The following is a 22,640-nucleotide window of genomic DNA, read 5'->3' as shown; positions in this document are numbered from 1 at the left end:
ATAGTCTATTTTGTGTGTATATATTTTATGTTTTTTTATTTTGTGTATATTTATTTTCAGAAGTTTGGATCGCAATTGAAATTGGCACAAGTAATAAAAACGTGCACTTCTGCTTTCTTCTTCTTCTTCCTTTCTCTCGAAATCTCTGGCCCACCACCAAGGTATATCTCAATTTTACCATTTTGTTATCACAAACTCACACACATCACAATTTTGATACAAAGGTTTAATGTTAAGCTTGGATTTTTTTTTTCCTTGAAAATGATTTTATATTTGGGGTTTTTATCTCAGTTTTTAGGGATGTAGAAAAAATAAATGTAGAGGATGTTAATGGAAATGGAAGTGGTTCAAGAATATTTTTTATGACATTCGTTTTATTTTAATATTCATTTTTATTTTTATTAAATACTATATGTTTGCATTATGATTCCATGCCACTACAGAGGTAGATGTTCTCCTTAGTCAATTTTATATGGGTATAACACCATCTTATTTTAAATCCATTTTTTCAATACACCTTTTTATGGTATAGCTGCTTATTTGGTATATATGTCAAAGATATACGAGGAGTAGAGCTGCAAGTTATCAAACTCCAAAGTGGATACAATTTTATTAATGGTATTTCACATCCTGGCAACCACAAGTGATAGCTGCTCACTTTGGGGCTGACTAATTATTTTTCATATACTCTATTTATGATATTTGTATAAACCCATTATAGAGAAAGAAATTAGCATTATAGATAAAGAAAGAAATAAGTTTGACTAAAACAATGTCAGATTTTAAGATGAAACCTCTCTCAATCATGTCAGATTTTCCAATTTTGATAAATTTATTCTTATATTCCTTTAAAATGTTTAAAATGCACATGTTTTGGCTTAATCTGATGTTCAATTTACTTCATGTATCCAATTACAACACAAGCAAGTAAAATTTTATTTGATTGTTACATATTTTCTTCTTCAGTTTTTTAGCATCTTTTTGTTTAATTAAAAAAATACATGAGTTTATCAGTATATCCTATTTTTTAAATAACTCATGTATTTTTTTTTTAATTTGTGACAAATTCATGTCGCATTTTGAGACCGATCAGGTATAAAAAAAGCATATCTTGAGAGTTTTATTATTGATAGACAACCATTTGATCTATCCCTGGTGAGTGTAATGTTTTTTTAATTAATTCTATATGTGTTTAACTTCATAAGGTGGCTTGTATGAAACAGTGACCAAAAGCTGATTTAAATTTTTGCAAATCTAATATATGTTTTGTGATTCTTCTCTATTTTTTTTTTTTGACAAAGATGAGACTTTTTTGGTTTTGTAGTTAGTGATTGATGTTTGTACCTTAGAGATATAATCTTAAAAAATGAAATATAAATTAGACTTCCATGTAGGAGTGTTAGAGGTAATAGTGATGACAGGTAGTCAGGGCCGGTCCTAAGGAATTAAATATCATCAAAGGCCCATGACGAACAAGGAAAAAAAGGTCTTTGTCGTTACCATAAGTTGTTATTTTTGAATAAAAGTATATAATAAAAAAGGCCCTGTGCAGCTGCCCACTTTGCCCCCCCCCCCCCCCAACGCCCCTTATACAGGTAGTCTTCATTAAATCTATTATGACATCGTGGTTCATATGATGGCCTGGAATAACAATTTATAATATGCGAATCATAATATCAGCTTCTGAAATTAGTTTTAAAACTTAAGTTAATAATTGGTGTTTTTAGCACTTTTTTAGGATGATATGTATTTGTTCTTTTCGTAGAAGTTTTGATTTGTCTAAAACACATTCTTATTGAATGTGTATGTATGCATGTTTGTTGTTGAATTTCTAACACATCTACTTATTGGTTTTCTTAGATTTTGTGTGTTTTTATTTTATGATTGCGATTTGGGTTTTTTTTTCTTGAAACATGGCAATAATGGTGATATATTTTGATACTTATGGAGAGGATATGGTGGAATGAAATTTCATGTGACTTTGTGCTTAAAAGGAAGTACCTGGTACTAATACTTTTAATCTTTTTAGGCTTAAAAAGGAGTTGTAGCAATAACTCAATTTGTAGTAAAGTTGTTGCTAGAAACAAGGCTGCTAAAGGGAACGCTAAGGGGTTGTAGCAATAACTCATGGGGGAGGATTCTGATAGTTACCCTTGGTAGTTAGCCTCTGTTCTAATTACAATATGTTAAGTAAGTTGTGTAATATGTTTATCTCTCAAATGATGTAAATATTTTCCATAATTCACATTTTTTTACCTTCAAATGATGTAATAAGTTGTTGGTAGGCGTTTGTTGTAATTACAATATGTTTTTCAATTGGATATGGAAGTTTCTATAGTTTATACTTTCAAATTTTCTTTAAATTCTTATAATTTGTATTGTTATTATAATCGAGAGGTCGTTGATACAAGGACAATTATGAAACTTGCAGGAAAGAAGTGAGCTTCCTTTTATTTTATAGAGTAAAAAATTATTCTTCTTAGACAAAATTGCAAAAATGGTCTCTGTGGTTTCTCATTTTATGTGGCTAAGGTCCAAATATTTGAAAAGCTCTAGATTTGGTCATTTTCAACAAGTTTTGTTATGGTTTTGGTCTCTTATGTTAACTTTAACAACTTGGCTATTAACTTTTTTTAAATGACTATTTTAACCTCAGGGACCATTTCTGCAACCAAATTATAAGGATCATTTCTACACATCTTCTTTTTATTTATATTGAATTATTATCTATTAATAAATGTTCTTTTTATATATATATATACTATTTATGTATTAATAAATATTGTTTTGTTAGATTATTAATTCTTTTAATTAAGTTTTTTAATTTCTTTGTTATCAAATATTTTAATTGGGTTATTATATATGAATAAATATTATGATATTAGATTATTTATTTATTTTAGTTAATTTTCTTATTGGAGTAATTCTTCTTTATAGAATTATTATATATTAATAAATATTATTTTTAATTTATATTATTTATATCCTAATAAATATTACATTATTAGAATATTAATTTCTTTTAGTTAATTTTTTAATTCCTTTTTTTCGGATTAATTCTTTTTATTGGAATATTACTTTTAATTTATTATCTTCTTTATATAATAAATATTATTTATTATATTATTAATTTATTTTTATTGTATAATTAATTCTTTTTAATTTTATTAGTTCCACCATAAAGTTGTCAGAATACGCAAAAACATGGCCTCTCATCAACGATAATCGTTAAGATCACCGCCAAACACCTTCATCGGAGGTCCGATGTAAACCCTACTAACTTTTTCCACCCAACATCACCTGTAGCCACCTTCGACAACCTCTTCACAATCCGTTGGAATCCTCCATATCCCACACAATGCACAACAAACTCCTATAAACATTCAAAGTGGTGGTGGTGATCGGGTGATGGTAGTGGTGTTATCGCAGGTGACTACTGTCATCATTGGTTAGAAAAGGTTGGTGGGTTTCTGTCCGACCTTTGATGAAGATGTTTTGTGGTGATCCCGATGATTCTCGATGATGAGAGGCAACACTTTTTCATATTCTGGCGACTTTGTGGTGAAACTAATAAAATTAAAAAGAATTAATAGTATACATTAAAAATAAACTAATAATCCAACAAAATAGTATTTGTTATATCAAGAAAATAATAAATTAAAAGTAATGATCGAATAAAAAAGAAATATTCCAAAAAAGGAAACAAAAAAACTTAACAAAAGAAATTAATAATCCAACAATATAATATTTATTAGGATGTAAATATTATATATTAAAAATAATATATTTTAATATATAATAATCTAATAAAAAATACTCCAATAAAAAAATTAACTAAAATAAATTAATAATCCAAAAAAATAATACTTATTGATATATAAATATTATACGTTAAAAATAATAATTATTCATATATAATAATCAAATTAAAAAATCCAATAACAAAGAAATTTAAAAAGTTTAATTAAAAGAAATTAATAATATTATAAAATAATATTTATTAATATATAAATATTAACGGAAGAGGGACCAAAAGCACAACAAAACTTGTTGAAAAGGACCAAATCTACAACTTTTAAAAGGTTTAGACCTTATACACATAAAATGAAAAACCACATGAACCATTTTTGCATTTTACCCCTCTTAACAGCAAGTGCTATGGGATCTACATTATCTTTATAGATGAGAGAAACCATCAGTGTTATGTATATGTTATATATATCAAACAATGTGTGACAGCCATTATAAACAAATAATTTTTTTAATCATTTGTAGGTACTTTTTATATATTTATCATATCTTTTTTATATATTTATATATATAACTAATCACATATCTTTTAAACTAATTATTTGCCTCAAATCAAATGTGCAAACTTTACATATAATCAAAAGTAATTGACCTGTTATCCCGTTAAAAAGAAAAAGAAATGAATTACCTACATGACTCTAAATTGAAACAACTTTTATATATACAACCGGTTCGAATGGATACCCATCGGGTAGCATTCAAAAAAATATGACAACCGATACCGGAACTACTAAATGCAGTTCCAAAACTTTAGGAATCGAAACTGGCGTTCCAAGACAGTTCCGATTCCAAAACACAGGTACTATGTTTCGATGATCACTCTAATAATAACATACTTAGGTTTGATCCAAAACAACTTTATAATCTTTTCCATGAAAAATAACAATAAATACTTTTATTTTTAATGGAAAACAATATATTTATAAAGGGAAAAAAGAAAAATGAATATATATGTTCGTTTTAGGTTGATGTAGTCAACTAAGTATTTAAATTTCAAAAAGAATTTTGAACACAAATGAAAATATGCATCGAATAAAAAAACAAATTTTTTTTTCATAATTTTTTTTAATTGAGACAACATTGTATTTTTATTTTAAACCCAAAATAATCTATCAAAGGGTAGTTTCCAAGTCAAAAGCTACTATCTTCCAAAGCAAATTAGATTTCATGCTTAGGGTTTACCTTTCATTACATGTGTGTCAAAGTTGGACACCCGGTCATACATGTTTTTTAATAGAAATAATTGTAGAAAAAAAATTGTTCGCACCCGACGCTTGGCGCGGGTAAACGGCTAGTATATATATATATATATATATATATATATATATATATATATATATATCATTAACAAAAAATGAATACACTTCTAATCATAAATTAATATCATAGTATAAATTACTTTTGGTTCTAAAATTGTTTGATTCCCCTAAATCTTTATATCAATCGAGAAACAACTGAGAAGAAGTGAAGGGAAAACAAAAAATAACTCACCTGCAGAAGCAATGCTTAGAATAATTAGACAAAACCATAAGCACTTAAAACAAGAAAATGATTAATCATAAAATGAAATACTTCAAAATCATGCAAATTCAAAGAAAATCATAGTTAGACATTTCATCAAACACTTACTATGCACAACAATCATTTCCATATCACCTGATATTATTTCAAAGCATGGCCAGAACCTGGTTCTAAGTTAAAAAACTGATTAGGTTTTTGTAGATAGTGCAATATAAAAAATTACCTAGGGCCCGACAAGCGGCAAGTCAGCTGTCTGGAAATTATATTCATAGACATAAGGGAGCACCATAAGATGAAAAGGGGAACTCGTTTTTGCATTAATCGAACCACTCAAATTGAGAATCTAACAAGAGCATCAAAAAGGCACTGAAGATAATAACCCAATCCATGATGGAGGCATAAAGAATAAGAAAATAGGGAGAGAGGCGGTGGAATAGGAGGCTCCGGTATCGATTGAAGATCAGAAGGCGGCAATTGGCGGTGGTGACAGAAGATCAGGAGGCGGCGATTGGCGATGATGATTGAAGACCAGGTAGCGGCGATTGAAAGTGTCGATTGAAGTGGATGTCGACTGAAGTTGATGAGAAAAAGGGCTAAGAAACGAACGAGGATTGAAGATAGTGATGATGGCTGCAACGTAAGATGCGATAGTGAAAAGATTCGGGTGGTGTATGGATGAGCCGATGAGGAGGCGAAACTAACCATGAAGCCCTAGGTATCCAAGGGAGAAAGAAAAAGATGGGAATATGAAAGGAAATAGACGAGAATTGAGAAATTTTAGGAGTTAGCTAAAGTTTTAATTACTGTTGTACCCTTATGACAATTTTAAAGTTACACTTTAATTCCTTTAATTTTAAGAATTTACATAAATGGTCCATTCGATAATAACCTTAGATTTAGTTTTTTAAATGGTTCAGATCTGTTCTCGCGTTCTCAACCTTTTAGGTGTTCTTATTTGATCCTACTCCTATATATATATATATATATATATATATATATATATATATATATATATATATATATATATATATATAGGCTTAGGTTATTTTGTTTATAGTAACTATTGTGTGCCAGAATGCACAGATCTGGACCATCAGATGGAATAAAATCAAATGTCATGATCTGAGGGTCTATGATAGTACAATAGGGTAACATGTACCATATAATCACACAAATTTCAGCATAATGACATTTCAGTCAATCGAGACAAATTTAAAAAAGGAAAAATCGAGATTTATGAGATAATAAATAATTTTGATTTAAAAAATCTGATTTTTTTCAAATTAATTCAATTTCAAACGTAATTTGTAAACATAAACCGATTTTATTATTATCAGAATGTTATTTTGTTATAATGATATTCTGTAATTCTGTCAGATTGGTATACAACTATGGACATAATATTATAAACACATATTATCAAGACCAATAATTTTTAATGAATACAACTTTTATATAAGACGAAGTTTAATAGTTTAGAATAAGTAATTACATTCATTTTTAAAGAATACAACTATGAACATAAGCTACATTCATTCTCATTCTTGAATGAATCCTCATTCACTTTATTGTTTCGTTTCTAGATGTCTTGTGTATGTTTAACCTCTAAGCCACTTCAAAATATGCTAGCATTCTATGAGATTGACATTTTGTGAGATTGGCATTCTGTCAGAATTGTATTGCATGAGAATGATTTTATGAGCCTTTCCCATTAGGTCTTCAAGCCATTCTTCAATCCATTTCTATCACAAATTCGTTGCCAAATATTTTGTAGTGATACACTTGTAACAACTGCACATTAAACATATACCTAATTAACTACAATTCTATCAGAATACAACAATAATATTCTTACAGAATAAACCATTCTTGCAGAATGGTTTTGAATATTCTTAAAGAATTTGAACTTAATAGCAGCTTACAGTATAATGAAATAAACAAAAATATTATAAAAAGGTAAACAATGTCTCAGGAAGAGAGCCTATCAAACAAGATGCATACCATTCTTCTAACCATTGATGGTTAATAAGATTGAATCATAAACATCATAAACATAGATTGAATCATCAATACTTCCAGCTACAAGTTCTCTGCCATCAAAGAATGGTGTCTCGAATTTCTAAAAAAATTAAAAATTTACAAAAACCCAACTCATCACCAAATTGATCTACAAAAATCTGCATTTGATCATAAAAACCATTCTTTCATTCTTTCATTTTCATGTCAAGAAGAAGCAGCCTCATCACATTTCGTTTTTCCTTGTTCATTTCATGTCAAAAATCAAACCCAAAACCCACCAAAACTCCATTGATTTCAGTAAAAAAAGCAACAGGGAGGCTGCCGGAGCAGCCCTCATTCCACTTACCTATTGGCCACCTTGAACACCTCCTCCACTGTCGCCGGTCGCTGCTATTTTTGTCCCTTCGTTTTCCCACCGCCAACAACGAGAAATAAACTCAAGATGGTTCACAGGAGATAGGCTGCTCCCCTTCCGGTCCCTCACCCTCGCATATCCCTTCCGATGAAGAAGAAGCGTAGAGCTGCATGAGCAACCTTGTTGCCTTCGTTCATATTCTCCTTCTCGATCAGACGATGATCGAAGTCCTTTTCCCCCAATTCATATCGTCGACAACGTCAATAAGAAAATGGGAGGAGGCAGAAATAGAATACGTATATATATGAGAGGCTAGGGTTAAATAATTGGTCAAACAGATTTTTATGGTAATTTCCATGAATTAAAGGATTTTATTTTAATTATCATGCTAAAGTTACATAATTACCCTTATTACAATTTTTAATTACTTAATTATTTCTAAATTCTTATTGGTGCATTCATGCACACAATAGTTGTTAGAGACATTTGAATCTCTCTCTCTCTATATATATATATATATATATATATATATATATATATATATATATATATATATATATATATATATATATATATATATATATATATATATATATATCATGAGTTTATTCCGGATTGAAAAATCTTTTTTATTAATATAAATTGACATGATACATGCAATAAATGAACCATATTTTCAATCCACGTGTATACGATAAAAATTGATTCTAAACCATTGTAAATTGTAAATAATAATAAAGCTGGTATGCTGCTGAGTATAATTATACGAGACAAAATCGTGTAGAAGAAGATTGGATAAGAAAACCCAACCCCAATCCAAAAAAGAAAACCCGAAGCCGAACCAAAAAGCGAAATGCAAAGACCACATTAAACTGATCTATCCTGGACCTGAAAAAGCCCCGTCCTAAAGACCTAAACTTTCCTAAAAAGAAACTTAAAAAAACCACAGACAGCTTAGAAACCGATTTTTAGTAAAATTGAATTGTTTCTTTAGTATGGCCCGGTAAGGTGTGGACTGTGGATTTACGAGGTAGGGAATGGTGGGTTTATTTAGGCCCATTGACCATGCTGGTAGCTTGGAATTGGGTTCTTGGAATTTGGACATTGGACTCGAACTATGAACAAAAAGTTTGATGTCTCAGGGACAATTTCGTCAACTTAGTTCTGGCAGCACATAGACCGTCCGATCATATTTCGTCGTAAATGAACGGTCAGATCAAAAGCGGAGAGCGGCCCTTCAAAAATTCAAAAACGCCTCATTCATCCCGCTGCTTTTCATTACATTTCCTCAAATCAAACTAGTTTGAAGAAAGAAGGGGAGGCAGGTCGAGAAAGCGACCAACATTCGATCGAATTCGAAGCAACGGAGCTTCAAATTTTCCTCTTTCACACACCAGCACACAAAATCTGTGTGTAATTATGTCTTTTCGCCACGAAAAAGGCGTCAATGTCCAGGTGCTGCTGCGTTGCAGGTACTGGAAGTGTTTATCGTACTCAGTGATCTTTCCCTTTTGGTTGAAAGTAGGAATAAAAGCTCTCTTCGGATCTGATTGGTTTTTGAGATTTTCAAATCCACTCTGAAATTATGTTTTTATTCGTTCTTCTTCTATAGTTCGTGTATTGAAATGCATTGTTTTGTTTGTTTGCAGGCCGTTTAGTAACGATGAGTTAAAGAACAATGCACCTCAGGTGGTGACCTGTAACGAGTATCAGAGAGAAGTTGCGGTTTCACAGAGTATTGCGGGGAAGCAAATAGATAGGGTTTTTACATTCGACAAGGTACCCTAATTTCTACAATAGGCATTTAAGACTGCATTCTTATTGGGGTTTAATTGATTTGGGCATGCTCTTTCTCGTCTGTGTAAAATTGTTCAGGTTTGGGAGTCTGTTAAATGTTTCAATTTATCACTCTTCTCTGCAAATTAAACGTAGTTATATTTAATTACTCTCTCCATCTCTCAAAAGATGATTAACCAGTGATTATGGTATTTCTGAACTTATGCAGGTCTTTGGCCCTACAGCTCAGCAAAAAGATTTATACGAACAAGCTGTAATCCCAATTGTAAACGAAGTTCTAGAAGGCTTTAATTGCACTATTTTTGCTTATGGACAGACAGGGACAGGTAAAACTTACACCATGGAAGGAGAATGTAAGAGAGCAAAGGTATGTTATCTTTTACACATTACGTTGCCCTTATAGTATATGTATGCATCTTTTCTGTCATTACTTAACACTGCTTTTCTAATTCATTCTCAGAGTGGGCCAAATGGCGAGCTCCCATTGGAAGCAGGTGTAATACCTAGATCTGTCAAACAAATATTTGACACATTGGAGGGTCAGAATGCAGAGTACAGTGTTAAAGTAACCTTTTTAGAGCTCTATAATGAAGAAATTACGGATTTACTTGCTCCTGAAGAAATCTCAAAACTTGGTATTGAAGATAAACAGAAAAAACTTTTACCTTTAATGGAAGATGGTAAAGGAGGAGTGCTTGTGAGAGGTTTAGAAGAGGAAATTGTAACAAGTGCTAGTGAGATTTTCACATTACTTGAAAGAGGTTCTGCTAAACGTCGAACTGCAGAGACTTTATTAAACAAACAATCAAGGTTATTTTCCTTCACTAATTCTCCAAGTTTTTGTTTTTTTTTTTTTTTTAATATCTCATGATGTTTATAGTAAACCTTAGTCTTGCTTTTCAGTCGATCACACTCTCTTTTTTCTATTACGATACACATTAAAGAGTCAACCCCAGAAGGTGAAGAACTTATAAAATGTGGCAAACTAAATCTTGTTGATTTAGCTGGTTCAGAAAACATTTCTCGTTCGGGTGCAAGAGAGGTAATAATTTGAGTTTTTATTTCCAGTTACAGAAAAGTGTACATTTTTGTAACATTTGTGATGAATTTGATGGTATATTGGTGTTATAATCCCTCCATGTTTCTCGAAATAGGATCATACCTCACCCTTTTTACCAATATAGGCAATACAATTTTGTTTTGTTACCATAATAGCAATATACTTACCTTTATTAACCCATAACTGGAATACTACTTCGCTGTTCTTTGCCATTTGTCCTTATAAATCTCCTTGTGTTCTTTTTCTTATGGTTAATTTTTTAACATTTGTAAATATTAGGGTCGTGCAAGAGAAGCTGGCGAAATTAATAAAAGTTTACTTACTTTGGGAAGAGTAATAAATGCTTTAGTAGAGCATCTTGGGCACATTCCCTATAGGTTTGATTATTTCTTGATTCATTGTTAATATTTCCTTTAGTCAGTTTACAATTTTTTTATTAAAGTTGCTAATGTTTTTTGTTTAATTAATTTTACAGAGATAGCAAGCTGACGCGTCTGCTTCGTGACTCATTGGGTGGAAGGACCAAAACATGTATAATTGCCACTGTATCACCTGCTGTACATTGTCTTGAAGAGACATTGAGTACACTAGATTATGCCCACAGAGCAAAGAATATTAAGAACAAGCCAGAGGTATTACTATATACTTTTCACAGAATCTATATTTAGTTTTTCATTTTTTATGTTTATATTTTCTTGTCTTTCTGTAGGTAAACCAGAAAATGATGAAAACAACTCTAATCAAAGATCTCTACGGTGAAATCGAAAGACTCAAAGCTGGTAAACTTACTTCATTGTTTGATAATCCTTTAAAGATTTAAAATGGGAGTTATTTTGAAAAAATGTAATGTCTTTTTTTGAAATTTGTTATTTACAGAGGTTTTTGCTTCACGTGAGAAAAGTGGTGTTTACTTGCCAAAAGAAAGATATTACCAAGAGGAAATGGAACGAAAGGTACTGCTTTTTTTTTTTTGTTACATACTTACATTGTCTATTGGATATATAATGTTTGAAACCAAATGTACATATTCTTATGAAACTTTTTATTTGTTTAGTCAATGGCAGATCAAATTGAACAAATGGGAATTAAAATAGAAACACAACAAAAGGATTTTGAGGAATTGCAAACTCAATTTAATGCTCGGGTAGAAGAGTGTTGCAATTTGAGCAATAAACTTGAGTCAACACAGGTATATCATAACTTTTGATTCACTTATTTTTTAATAAATGTCTTCTATTTTTTTTTCTTATTTTTTTTTCTATGCAGAACAAACTGAACCAAACCAATAATGTGTTGGCTAACACTGAAGAAACACTCAAGAAATGTCAATATGCTCTCAAACAGCGAGATTTTATCATAGAAGAACAGAAAAAAGCAGGTGTGCTTATTTTATAAATATGTCAATATTTTTTTTATATATTTGTTGTTTTGTATGTTTTATATATTTTCTGAATATTGTTTTACAGAAAACGCGCTTACTCATCAAGCTTGTGTACTCCGGTCTGACTTAGAGAAATCTCTTCAAGACAATGCATCATTGTTTATGAAAATTGGTATGCATTCTTTTATAAAATATATAAACTATTTATTTCAATTTATAACTATCTACTCAACTTTATGCAGCAAGAGAGGATAAACTAAATGAGGGAAATAGGTCAGTTGTAAATAAATTTGAGTCTGAGCTGGCACAAGATGTTGGTTCTCTTTCCAACATGGTGGCTGCTTCTGTATCTCAACAAAATGAACAACTTCAATGCATTGAGAAATTCTGTCACACTTTTATCAACATTAATGATCAGGTTCTACTTTCATCAAATTAAGTTACTTGTTTTTAGTTTTGTTTATCTTTTTGATTGTTTATATGGTTTTATGATGTAGGCCATGGCTGAGTTAAAGAAAAAAGTTTCTGCATCGAAGAATTTGTATATATCTCATATTGAAGCTCTGGAAAACGTTGTAAGGTTGCACAAGGCAAGTGCTAATGGAAGTTTAGAAGATATTTCAGCCATGGCTTCTTCCAATGCTCGTTCTGTTGAAGAAGTAAGTTAACAAACTATAATTTAAGTGTTAAAATCCTTAAAACTTGTTTTTATTTATTATTACATAATTTGAGTATGTGTATATATATTTTTTCTTTTTAGCTTTTAGCTGAAGAATCTGCACAAGGGCAATCTATATTTGATGAGCTTCAAGGAACATTATCAACCCAACAAGGAGAGATTTCACTTTTTGCTAGAGAGCTTCGAAAGGTTTATTTTTTTTCTTTTAATAAAATGAGTACTTAGAATTTTTGATATTCTTTTAAATAACTTTTTGGTTTATTATTTTTTTCAGAGATTTAATGAAAGCATCCACCATACAACAAATATATCCGAATTTATAAATGGTATATTTGATAAACTAATGGAAGAATCCAAGGAGCTAGGTGCTCATGCTAATAAAGTCGATGAGATACAAACAAAGAGTATCGATGAATTTCAAAAGGCATATGAGGTACATTCATAACATTTCTAAATTCAAATATAAAATATGAAATAGCATCCAATATTTCAAACTTGAAAAAAATATATTTTTCTTCAGGAGCAATCAAAATCTGAAGCAGAGAGGCTTATTGCTGATGTCACAAGTTTAGTATCCAGTCATATCAGTCGCCAAAAAGAGATGGTATTTTATGTTGTTTTACTCTTTTTTTTTTAAAAAAAATATTTTTGTTTGAAGGTGATTGATTAATGGTTGATTGTGAAACAGGTGGATGCACGATTAGCTGGAATCAGAGAAACTTGTGGTGGAAGTAAGAGATTTTTAGATGGACATGTTTCTTCAGTTGAAGGAATCACAACAGATGCCAAAAGAAAATGGCAAGAGTTTTCTTTACAAGCAGAAAATGATGCAAAAGATCATGCCGATTTTTCTGCTGCTAAACATTGTCGCATCGAGTTGCTCTTACAAAAATGGTACCCTTCAATCTTTTTAGCAGAATAAAATATAATACCTTTTTTGTAAAGAGATGTAATTAGCCATTTTAACTAAAAGTTGTTATTTGCATCCAGTGTTGATACTACTGAAATGGCATTGAAGCATTCAAAAAAGACACATGAATCCGTGACTGACATGGGTCAAAAACATGTCTCAGCAATCGATACCCTTGTCAGGTAATATTTAATTTTTTTTTAACAAAATCATCATCATCCGTAACAAATTGTATTTTTTTTTTTTTATAAAATTGAAATATATAGAAATGCTTCTGAAAGCAACGAGCATCATGATGGTGAGATAAGTTCTGCAAGGGCCACTGCTGAGGTGGACGTCTCAAAGAACAGCGAGGACATAATCAAGCACATTGAGGGTAATCTTGGAATTTAAGTTTTTAGTTTTGCCATTTCTTTGTTAGAAACTCTAAAATAATACACAAATATTCATTTTTAGGTACATCACTAGAAGAGCAAGAGGCAGTTAATGGAGTATTGGAAACCACAAAGGCCCAATCCACGGTTCTTGAAAATTTACGAAAAGACCACTCAACTCAATCTATCGCAATAGAACAAAAAGCTCGTGATACTTTCCACCACAAATACATGGTAAGATGAGTCTGGATGAATCATGAATGATGTTTAAAAAATATTTGTTTGTATTAAGTTGGTTTTTCTGTATTTGAAATTTTAATTATTTATTTTTGTGTTTGTAGGATTATGAGCCATCTGGAAATACTCCAATAAGATGTGAACCGGATGTCCCTAGTAAGGTGACAATAGAGTCGCTTAGAGCAATGCCAATGGAGACATTATTGGAGGAATTTAGGGAAAATCATTCGTTTGAAATGTTTGAAGGAAAGGAAGTGAAGATTTCTCCTAATGAACGTTCGCCTCTTACAGAGATCAATTGAATGATTCAAAGTGAAAAACTATAAGTTGTTACTTTGTATATTGTGAAAATCCCTGCTTGGGATTTTTTATGTTTTATTATATTTTGATGAATGTAGTAGAGATTCATTTTGTATGTTATTTCTTCCAACTCTTGTCTTTTTGGGTGCTATGTAATGTTCAATTTTTGTTCACTCGAGTTTATTATATGAAAGACGATGAATGACTTGTAGACAAAATGGTTGCTTGGAAAAATCGAACAAAAATTTATGTTTGGAGGATGAGTTAGTTTTGAAAAACTAAAATATCAAAAATCAAACTCAAGACAATAAAAAGTGCAATCCACTAAAATAACCATACTTTGGTCTATTAGGGAGGGGGTATACTGTATAGTGAGGCGGTTTGGTAATGGGCTAGGGTACTACCGGAAGATGTCACCTAGCTCTGAACGGGTTTAGTAGTTTGGGGTGTTCATTGGATTCCATCGGGTTCACCAACCCATGAGTATTGTACATATGCATGTGACCTTTCCTTGACAATTCAATGCATGCAACAGAGAGTATTGATTCCTTGCCAACTTTAATTTTAATGCATGTGAGCTTTTGACAATCTTCATACCGGTCCTTTTTTATTTATTATTTATCATTTTTGTTTTATAAGTTTATAAAGATGAATATACAATTCACTCATTTGTAGTGTATTTTCTCTAAGAATTTTTGTACTTCGTTCAATTCATTCAGTTACCTTCAATGGATTCCCGATATAAAGCTAAACAACCCGGTTCTAGCCAAAGATACAAATCCATGCAAGGCGGTACAAATCAAGATATTTTATTTTCTTCTCCAACCTTTTAAAACCCAAACTATCAACAATACCAAAACTACCATCAAAACCAAAATATCCACAACAATATTACCTAGTGCAACAATCTTACAACACATTTAGACTTTCAGAAGAAAATCCGAGTTATAATCCATGTAATCAGTTTTCTCAAAGGGTTTCTGAAACCCAATTCCAATCTTCTTAACCCGAGAATTTCCAATTCCATGACACAACAATATTACCTAGTGACACATTTAGGCTACGGCTCCCCGCAGGCTTATTACACCCTCTCACTGACTCGTGAATGCTACGGCTCCCCGCAGGCTTATGACACTCTCTCACTGACTCGTGAATGCTACGGCTCCCCGCAGGCTTACGATACTATCTCACTCGCCATGGGCTCACCCCATGGTTTTCCCTGATACTCCTAATTGATTAGTCCCACCTGGATCCTTCCACTCTCTTACCCCACAATCTCATCATTAATCCATCACTATAATATGTTCACTAAACTCATGCTCCGCGCTCCATCATGGACAAGTACACGCACCCACACAGATTAAACATCACTACTTCTGACGACCATCGCCGCAACAAATCACTTTCCCTTGGTACGATTCACATTCTTGGACGATCCCGTCCGATGACAATTAGCTGATGGGTTCCCACTGGAACAATAGTTACTCGGTACTCCACTTGCCATCTCACAAACTCGAGTCTCAAAATAATCCAAAAATTCGTGGCATCATACTCGGATACCTTGGTACACCATCACAGAATCTCACGATGTCTTGCCTCAACTACTGATCTTCCACTCATGACATTATACTCGGATACCGCGATACACCATCTCAGAGTCTCACAATGTCTTGCCACAACCACTGGTCTTCCACTCACACATTTCGTAACCTCGAAATACTCCAACTCACAATTGGAGCACGGAGGAATCGTCAATGACTGAGAACACGTTAACGACAATCCGAAACCCCATCCTCTACTGATCAAAACTATGCGAAACTACTCATACCGACTCTGTAGTTGATTGAAAACTCCATTGCTGCCCTTCCTGTAGTACAGATAACCATCCATACGTCAAACTATCAATCTATCAACAATCGAAACTTGACCTCAGCAACCCGACTTTCTCGAAACTCCAACGTTGGCAAACCCGAAGAACACGGACCATAATTAGATTCCTTTCTAACGGACACTTGCCGTGAAGACACTCATTCTCCCCTGGGCCTATGCAACATGCATCCTCTTGCTCTGTACTTCCTTGACTATCACATGACTCCCGTTTCATATACTCGGACTGCAGATCCTCATAACCCAAACTTCCGTACCACATTTTATTGAGGATTCTCCCCGCAGAATACCCAGTTCCTCCCCACTTAGGGTTCGAACCATCATCCCTTGACATACCAAACAACCACACTACAGATTGGCTCACCGGATGTACCATTCCCGACTCACGGAACGTACCACGCAACACTCAATGATCTTCCAGATAATGACCAAATAGCTCCGAGTATCCCGTATCTCGGATGAAAACATCAAAATCCTCCCAATGTGACTGTCTCTAGTCACCCAAAATCTCATAACGACACATCACCGAACATCTCGACCGTCCCGAATTAGTTACGACCTTCAACCTGAGAGTAATGAACTATTACACACCCACCTCATCTCTGACTCCTCAGTCACCATGCCATCGTGTGAATTATCATAGAAGCAAGAGACCTCACTCTCAAAGTCGATATACAACGTAAACAACGAGGGTCGTCACCCCCGATATACTCCTCTTGATTATCTGGAATTGCTGCAAAAATGGGCCTTACTATACTCATCTAAGGCATATCCTTGTCCTCATCCATCTCAGTCCCCTCTGGTGACTCTCACACGATATATGAATACCTCGCAGCAGACATACCACACATACTCTGGTGAAAATATCTCAACTAAATGCTACCCCACCGGGTCTACTTCCAAACTCTGAAGCCAGAAGCTCGTTATCTCGTTCGCTTCACACGAGAAGCAAAAATAGTGTAATTCTCGTCACAGGATGTGACATCTCAACCATCGGTCGATCACTCAACCCATACCGCAATTCTCCTCAACGTATCATCTCCATTTTTCCTCAAGTCCTGCGACTCCAACTGGCAGCTCACCCGTCAAAATCCTTGGGATCTAAACTCAATTTTCCTCGCAAGTTACACTTTGTCGAAGCTCAACTAACATGGCCCTCAGACCCCACAGTTTACCATATCCATTCTCAGTCTGAACACCCATCGTCGGATAACTGGTAAGATGGAATCACACTCTGCTACGAGAGATCTGAGACTAATGTTTTAAAAGCTTCACTAAGTGAGTATCAGATGACTATTAGAAAGCTTGGGAGTGGTTGAAAGACCACACAAAATGGGCGTTGGTTACAAAAGTTGATGAAGACTCCCCGCCTCATTCTTCAAAACGAACCAAAATGAAACATCCAAAAATATGGTCCCAAAAATTTCAATTTAATAATAGATAAAATAGTATTTTCCCATAACATCCAAACATTTGAACAAAACCAATGTATCAATTTTCCATAAATCAGAGTAAAACATCCTAGCAGAATCTCAATGGTGTGTGTGATGCAGTCATCCCGAGCTCTTCCCTTTGGAACCGGAAGTACCTGAAACATATACTGAAAATCGTAAGCACAAATCTTAGTGAGTTTCCCCAAAATACCACATACCATACATAACATGCATAATGAGACATGGTCCCCGCCCACACACTCAGATAATAGTGAGATACGGTCCCCGCCCACAATCGGATAATGGGCCCCGCCCAATGATGTTACACCGTAAATTTTCAAACAAAATTTTCATTTTTAAAAACATATAATTCTCAATATCATATTCCAAAAACCACAAGTGTCAAATTGTCAAAACACAAATTTGATAAATCGTTTGATAAAATCCAGGATCCACAAAACATAAACTCCATCTCAAGTGTGTGTACAATCAAGCTGGCGCCTTCCCACGATCCTGAGAAGTACCTGAAACACATATCACATAACACGATAAGCACGAAACTTAGTGAGTTCCCCAAAATACCACACATAACTCGTTAGCCTCTCATGGCTATATCTCAAATAAGACCCTCCGATCAATAGAGATGTCAAAAAGTCCTGTGGGACCCCGTTCCCGTGGGGGCCCCGTCCCGTTTGTGGATATTTGTTAAAAAAAATCGGAGGCGGGGACGGGGGCGGGGGCAATGTTAACACCCGTTTTAATTTCGGGGGCTGGGGCGGGGATGAGAAATCCCGTCCTGAAACCTCAATGGGGGCCCCGTTAATAAATTATGCATATATTTACATTTATTAATTATATAAATATAATAAACAATAACATGATTTTGAGCTTCCAAAATTCAACAAAAAACATGTTTTATAAGTTGTTAGTATAATGTTTTTAAGATGCCATAACCATTTTTTTAACATGTAAATTCTGCTATAAATAATTATTCGTTACCTAAAAAATAGCTTATTTTAGCCCAAACAACAACTACTTTTAGCCCAAAAAATGTAGCCCAAAATCAATCGAGGGCAGGGGAACAGGGGCGGGGGCGGAGGTAATAAGGGGTATTCGGGGGCAGGGGTAAGAAGGCTGGACATGTTAGGGGCGGGGGCGTGGACGGGGAAACGGGGAACATGGAAATTTCGGGGGAGGGGGCGGGAGATGCACTCCCCGTCCCATTTTCCCCCGTTGACATCCCTACCGGTCAATGTGTCTCAGTGGGACCCTCCAGTCCCACAACTCGGGTGGACCCTCCGGTCCTAACTCAGTAAGCTCAGAATAATACACAACATCAATCACAAAGAAATAATGCAGGATATCACAATACTCAATATAAGCACATAGGACCCTCCGGTCACACAAAGGTTACCACTCTAAGTAAGTATAGTGAGAAGACTCACCTCGTAAGCAAGCAAATGAATCTCGTACACGAATCACCGATCTAGCCTCCGCCTAACACATGTGATAATTATCTCTAATTAACACTCAAATCATAACTATAATTAAACCAAAGGCTATTCTCTCTCTCTCTCTCTCTCTAACTCTTGGAATGGGTAAAATACCATTCTACCCCTCCATGGTCTCAAGAATCCCTGTCTTGACCAAACCCTAAAGTCAACTGAAGTCAACAGTCCATGTTGACCCGACTCGTCGAGTGCACCTATGTGATTCGTCGAGTCCCTTTGTTCCTTCACGAAAGTCGCAAAAACTCATCTCAACTCGTCGAGTTGTCTCATCAACTCGCCGAGTTACTCATGTGCAGACTCATCGGGGAAAACCCTAGCCGACTCGTCGAGTCAGTTCATCGACTCGCCGAGTCCCTCTAGACCCTTTTCTCATTCAGACGTTTTAAGTCAGATTTACAACCCCAAACTCTAGATCTAGCCTCCCAAAGCTGATATACCACGTAAAGCTGCAAGCTTTACGTCCATGCATGGCACTTAGGGATTGATATGCCAAAACAACTCTCATTTAGGGTCTTAATCATGAAGGCTCTTCTATTAGCTGGATAAAGCTGGGACTTTTGGACTCTAGGGACCTCACAAGGTCTAGATCTGAAGTCTAAATCACTTGGTACACTCAAAGCCTCAAGAAGATGGAATAAGCCCCAAAACTCCATAAAATGAGATCTAGTCAAACTAGTGAGCAAGGTAGAGACTTTTTACCTTCAACAGAAGCTCTAGATGAAATAACACCAGATCCAACAGCCTCTTCTCGTTCCTTGCTTGATAATCTTCTCTTCTTCTTCACGAAGTGCACCAAAATGCCCAAGGATTAGCTCTCTTTCTCTCTTAGCTCACTAAAAACGATTAGGGTTTCACAAAGGGGAGTAGGGTGGCTGGTGAGGCGGAAATGAGGGCTTAAGGTCCTTTAAATAGGGCCCAACCCCGACGATTTAGGTTTTCCTCACACAGCGCCAACTCGGCGAGTCGGCTCTCTGACTCGTCGAGTTGGTCATTAAACCCACGTGGCCAATTCGACTCTACTCGACGAGTTGGGCATACAACTCGACGAGTCACTCAGTCAACCCCAACAATATAAATATATAAATATTTTATCTGGGAGTCGGGATGTTACAAATGAGATACGAGACCCGCCCACACTCGGATAATAGTGAGATAGGGGCCCCGCCCACACTCAGATAAGAATAAGATACGGGCCCCACCCACACTCATATAAAGGGCCCCGCCCAATAGACATACATATACAAGACAACAAGTATACTAACATAAACAAACGAGGGTCGGCCTTGGTGCCTTAGAACCCGCTGAACCTGGTAAGGAAACTCACCTCGAATGCAGAAAGGTAGCTGTACGGATCCCGGCTCCGAATATCGACTCTACTCAACCCCTAAACAGAAAAGGTTTCCTTAAGTACAACACAAAATGCCCAAAATCCCCTTATAGGTCAAACTTGGTCAAAGACTAAAGTCAAAGTCAAAGTCAACAATTCGAGTTGACCCAACTCACCGAGTTTATCCATTAGTTTGCAAAGTCGGGAAGAAACCGATCCAACTCGCCGAGTTTGCCAAAAATCCAACATCTTAGTTCATTAAGCCAACCTTATCGAAACTAAGAGCTTCATATCTCAAATATTAACTGAAAATGGCCTCAAGAAGGGTAAAGTTTCCAACTTTACCCCTAAGAACCACCAAAATGGGTTCAAAATCCAAACCCTAGGCTTAAAAGGGTGAGGGCTTAATCATTAAGCACTTAATCACCAAAGGCATAACCCCAAACTGTAGATCTGGACCTAAAAGTTGAATGACTACATAAAGTTTCCAAATTTACACTCATGCATGACTAGGAGAAGCTCAAATGCTCAAAAGAAGCCATAAGAAGGACTTAATAAATGCATGAAGCCCTTAAGACCATAAAGTTGGCACCTTTATGCCAAAAGAGCTCATGAAGATCATAGATCTGAAAGAATAACACTTGGGACGTCCAACACCCCCATCAACCACCCAAACATGGCTAAAAGCATACAAACTAACCCAAAAAGAGATCTAAGCCAATATTAAGCAATGTTATAACTTTATACCCGAAATGTGCTGGAAATGGAGCAGAGAATCAAGATCTGAAAGCTCCTACTTGAACCACCACCTTGCACCAAGCTTCTCTTCCTTCAATGAGCTTTAAACACACCAAAACACACCTACAATGAGCTCACAACACTCAAAGAGGCTCTAGGGTTTCGAGATTAGGGTTAGGGGCTATGGAGGCTGGGAATGAGGCCAACACCTGGGACTTAAGGTGTTTAAATAGAGTGAAAACCCCTAAAATTAGGGTTTCCTTCCCAACTGCCAACTCGTCGAGTTGAGGCACCTCAAATCGTCGAGTTGACTCATTAAACCTCGCGGACAAAACATCTTCGACACGTCGAGTTGAGGCTTCCAACTCGATGAGTCCTCCAGGAAAAATGCAAATGATTGGCAATAAATTCATACCAGAAACCAGGCGTTACAATTCTCCCCCACTTGAATCAGACTTCGTCCTCGAAGTCCGCTGTCTCGAACAATCATGGATAATGCTCCCTTATCTCCTCCTCAGGCTCCCAAGTCCACTCCGACCCCTTACGATGTAGCCACTGCACCTTCACTAGCTCCACTACCTTGTTCCTCAAGGTTTTCGTCTTCCTATCTAATATTGCCACTGGTTTCTCAACATAATTCAGGCGGTCATCCACCTGAATATCCTCCAAGGGTACAACTGCGGAATCGTCCACCAAACACTTCCGCAGCTGAGAGACATGAAATGTGCTATGAATATGGATGAGATCGGCTGGAAGATCTAGACGATACACAACCCGGCCCACCCGAGCCAAAACCCTGAAGGGACCGATATATATGGGGCCTAGCTTGTCCCGCTTCCTGAATCGGATAACACCTTTCTAAGGTGACACCTTCAGGAGAACCATATCTCCCACTTGGAACTCCAAATCTGACTGACACTTGTCGGCATAGCTCTTCTGCCGACTCTGAGCTGTCTGGAGCCTGCTCCGAACCTGCTGAATCATCTCAGTAGTCTTGAGTACCACCTCGGTACTCGTCATGACTAGTTAACCAACCTTGCCCCAACAAATCGAGGTCCTGCATTTCCTCCCGTAGAGCATCTCGAAAGGAGGTCAATCAATGCTAGCGTGATAACTGTTGTTATACGAAAATTCTGCTAACGGAAGATACGTATCCCAACTCCCATCGAAATCTAATATCCACGCACGCATCATATCCTCAAGAGTCTGAATCGTCCGCTCACTCAGCCCTTCAGTCTGCAGATGAATAGTTGTACTAAAATGGAGAAGAGTACCCATCTCGTCATGAAACCGCTTCCAAA

At 35.2% G+C, this 22,640-nt stretch overlaps 1 protein-coding gene across 1 annotated transcript; it reads left to right on the top strand.

Annotated features, from left to right (window-relative positions):
* The first annotated feature begins 8,989 nt into the window (after positions 1 to 8,989).
* On the top strand, positions 8,990 to 14,661 carry LOC145132539 (kinesin-like protein KIN-5C). The gene is made up of 22 exons (XM_079067352.1): positions 8,990 to 9,177; positions 9,355 to 9,484; positions 9,711 to 9,869; positions 9,963 to 10,312; positions 10,406 to 10,544; positions 10,842 to 10,939; positions 11,038 to 11,194; positions 11,272 to 11,341; positions 11,439 to 11,515; positions 11,617 to 11,751; positions 11,829 to 11,940; positions 12,029 to 12,115; positions 12,186 to 12,361; positions 12,441 to 12,602; positions 12,704 to 12,811; positions 12,897 to 13,055; positions 13,143 to 13,226; positions 13,311 to 13,516; positions 13,613 to 13,714; positions 13,799 to 13,908; positions 13,989 to 14,140; positions 14,248 to 14,661. Exons 1-22 carry the CDS (start codon positions 9,125 to 9,127, stop codon positions 14,443 to 14,445), a joined length of 3,024 nt encoding a protein of 1,007 aa, XP_078923478.1. The 5' UTR covers positions 8,990 to 9,124; the 3' UTR covers positions 14,446 to 14,661.
* Positions 14,662 to 22,640: the final 7,979 nt, after the last annotated feature.

Source organism: Lactuca virosa, chromosome 8, assembly GCF_052849685.1.
Source record: "Lactuca virosa cultivar CGN04683 chromosome 8, Lactuca_virosa_CGN04683_v6, whole genome shotgun sequence".
Taxonomy (NCBI): Eukaryota; Viridiplantae; Streptophyta; class Magnoliopsida; order Asterales; family Asteraceae; genus Lactuca; species Lactuca virosa.
The sequence above is the reverse complement of the archived record's forward strand: the minus strand, read 5'-3'. Positions and strand labels throughout refer to the sequence as shown.

Bases quoted from the DNA above. Each gene is read 5' to 3' on its own strand.
- LOC145132539 (XM_079067352.1), top strand. From the start codon at position 9,125: ATGTCTTTTCGCCACGAAAAAGGCGTCAATGTCCAGGTGCTGCTGCGT. The intron at 12,603-12,703 runs GTAAGTTAACAA...TTTTCTTTTTAG, and splicing joins ATGCTCGTTCTGTTGAAGAA to CTTTTAGCTGAAGAATCTGC. The intron at 12,812-12,896 runs GTTTATTTTTTT...TATTTTTTTCAG, and splicing joins TTGCTAGAGAGCTTCGAAAG to AGATTTAATGAAAGCATCCA.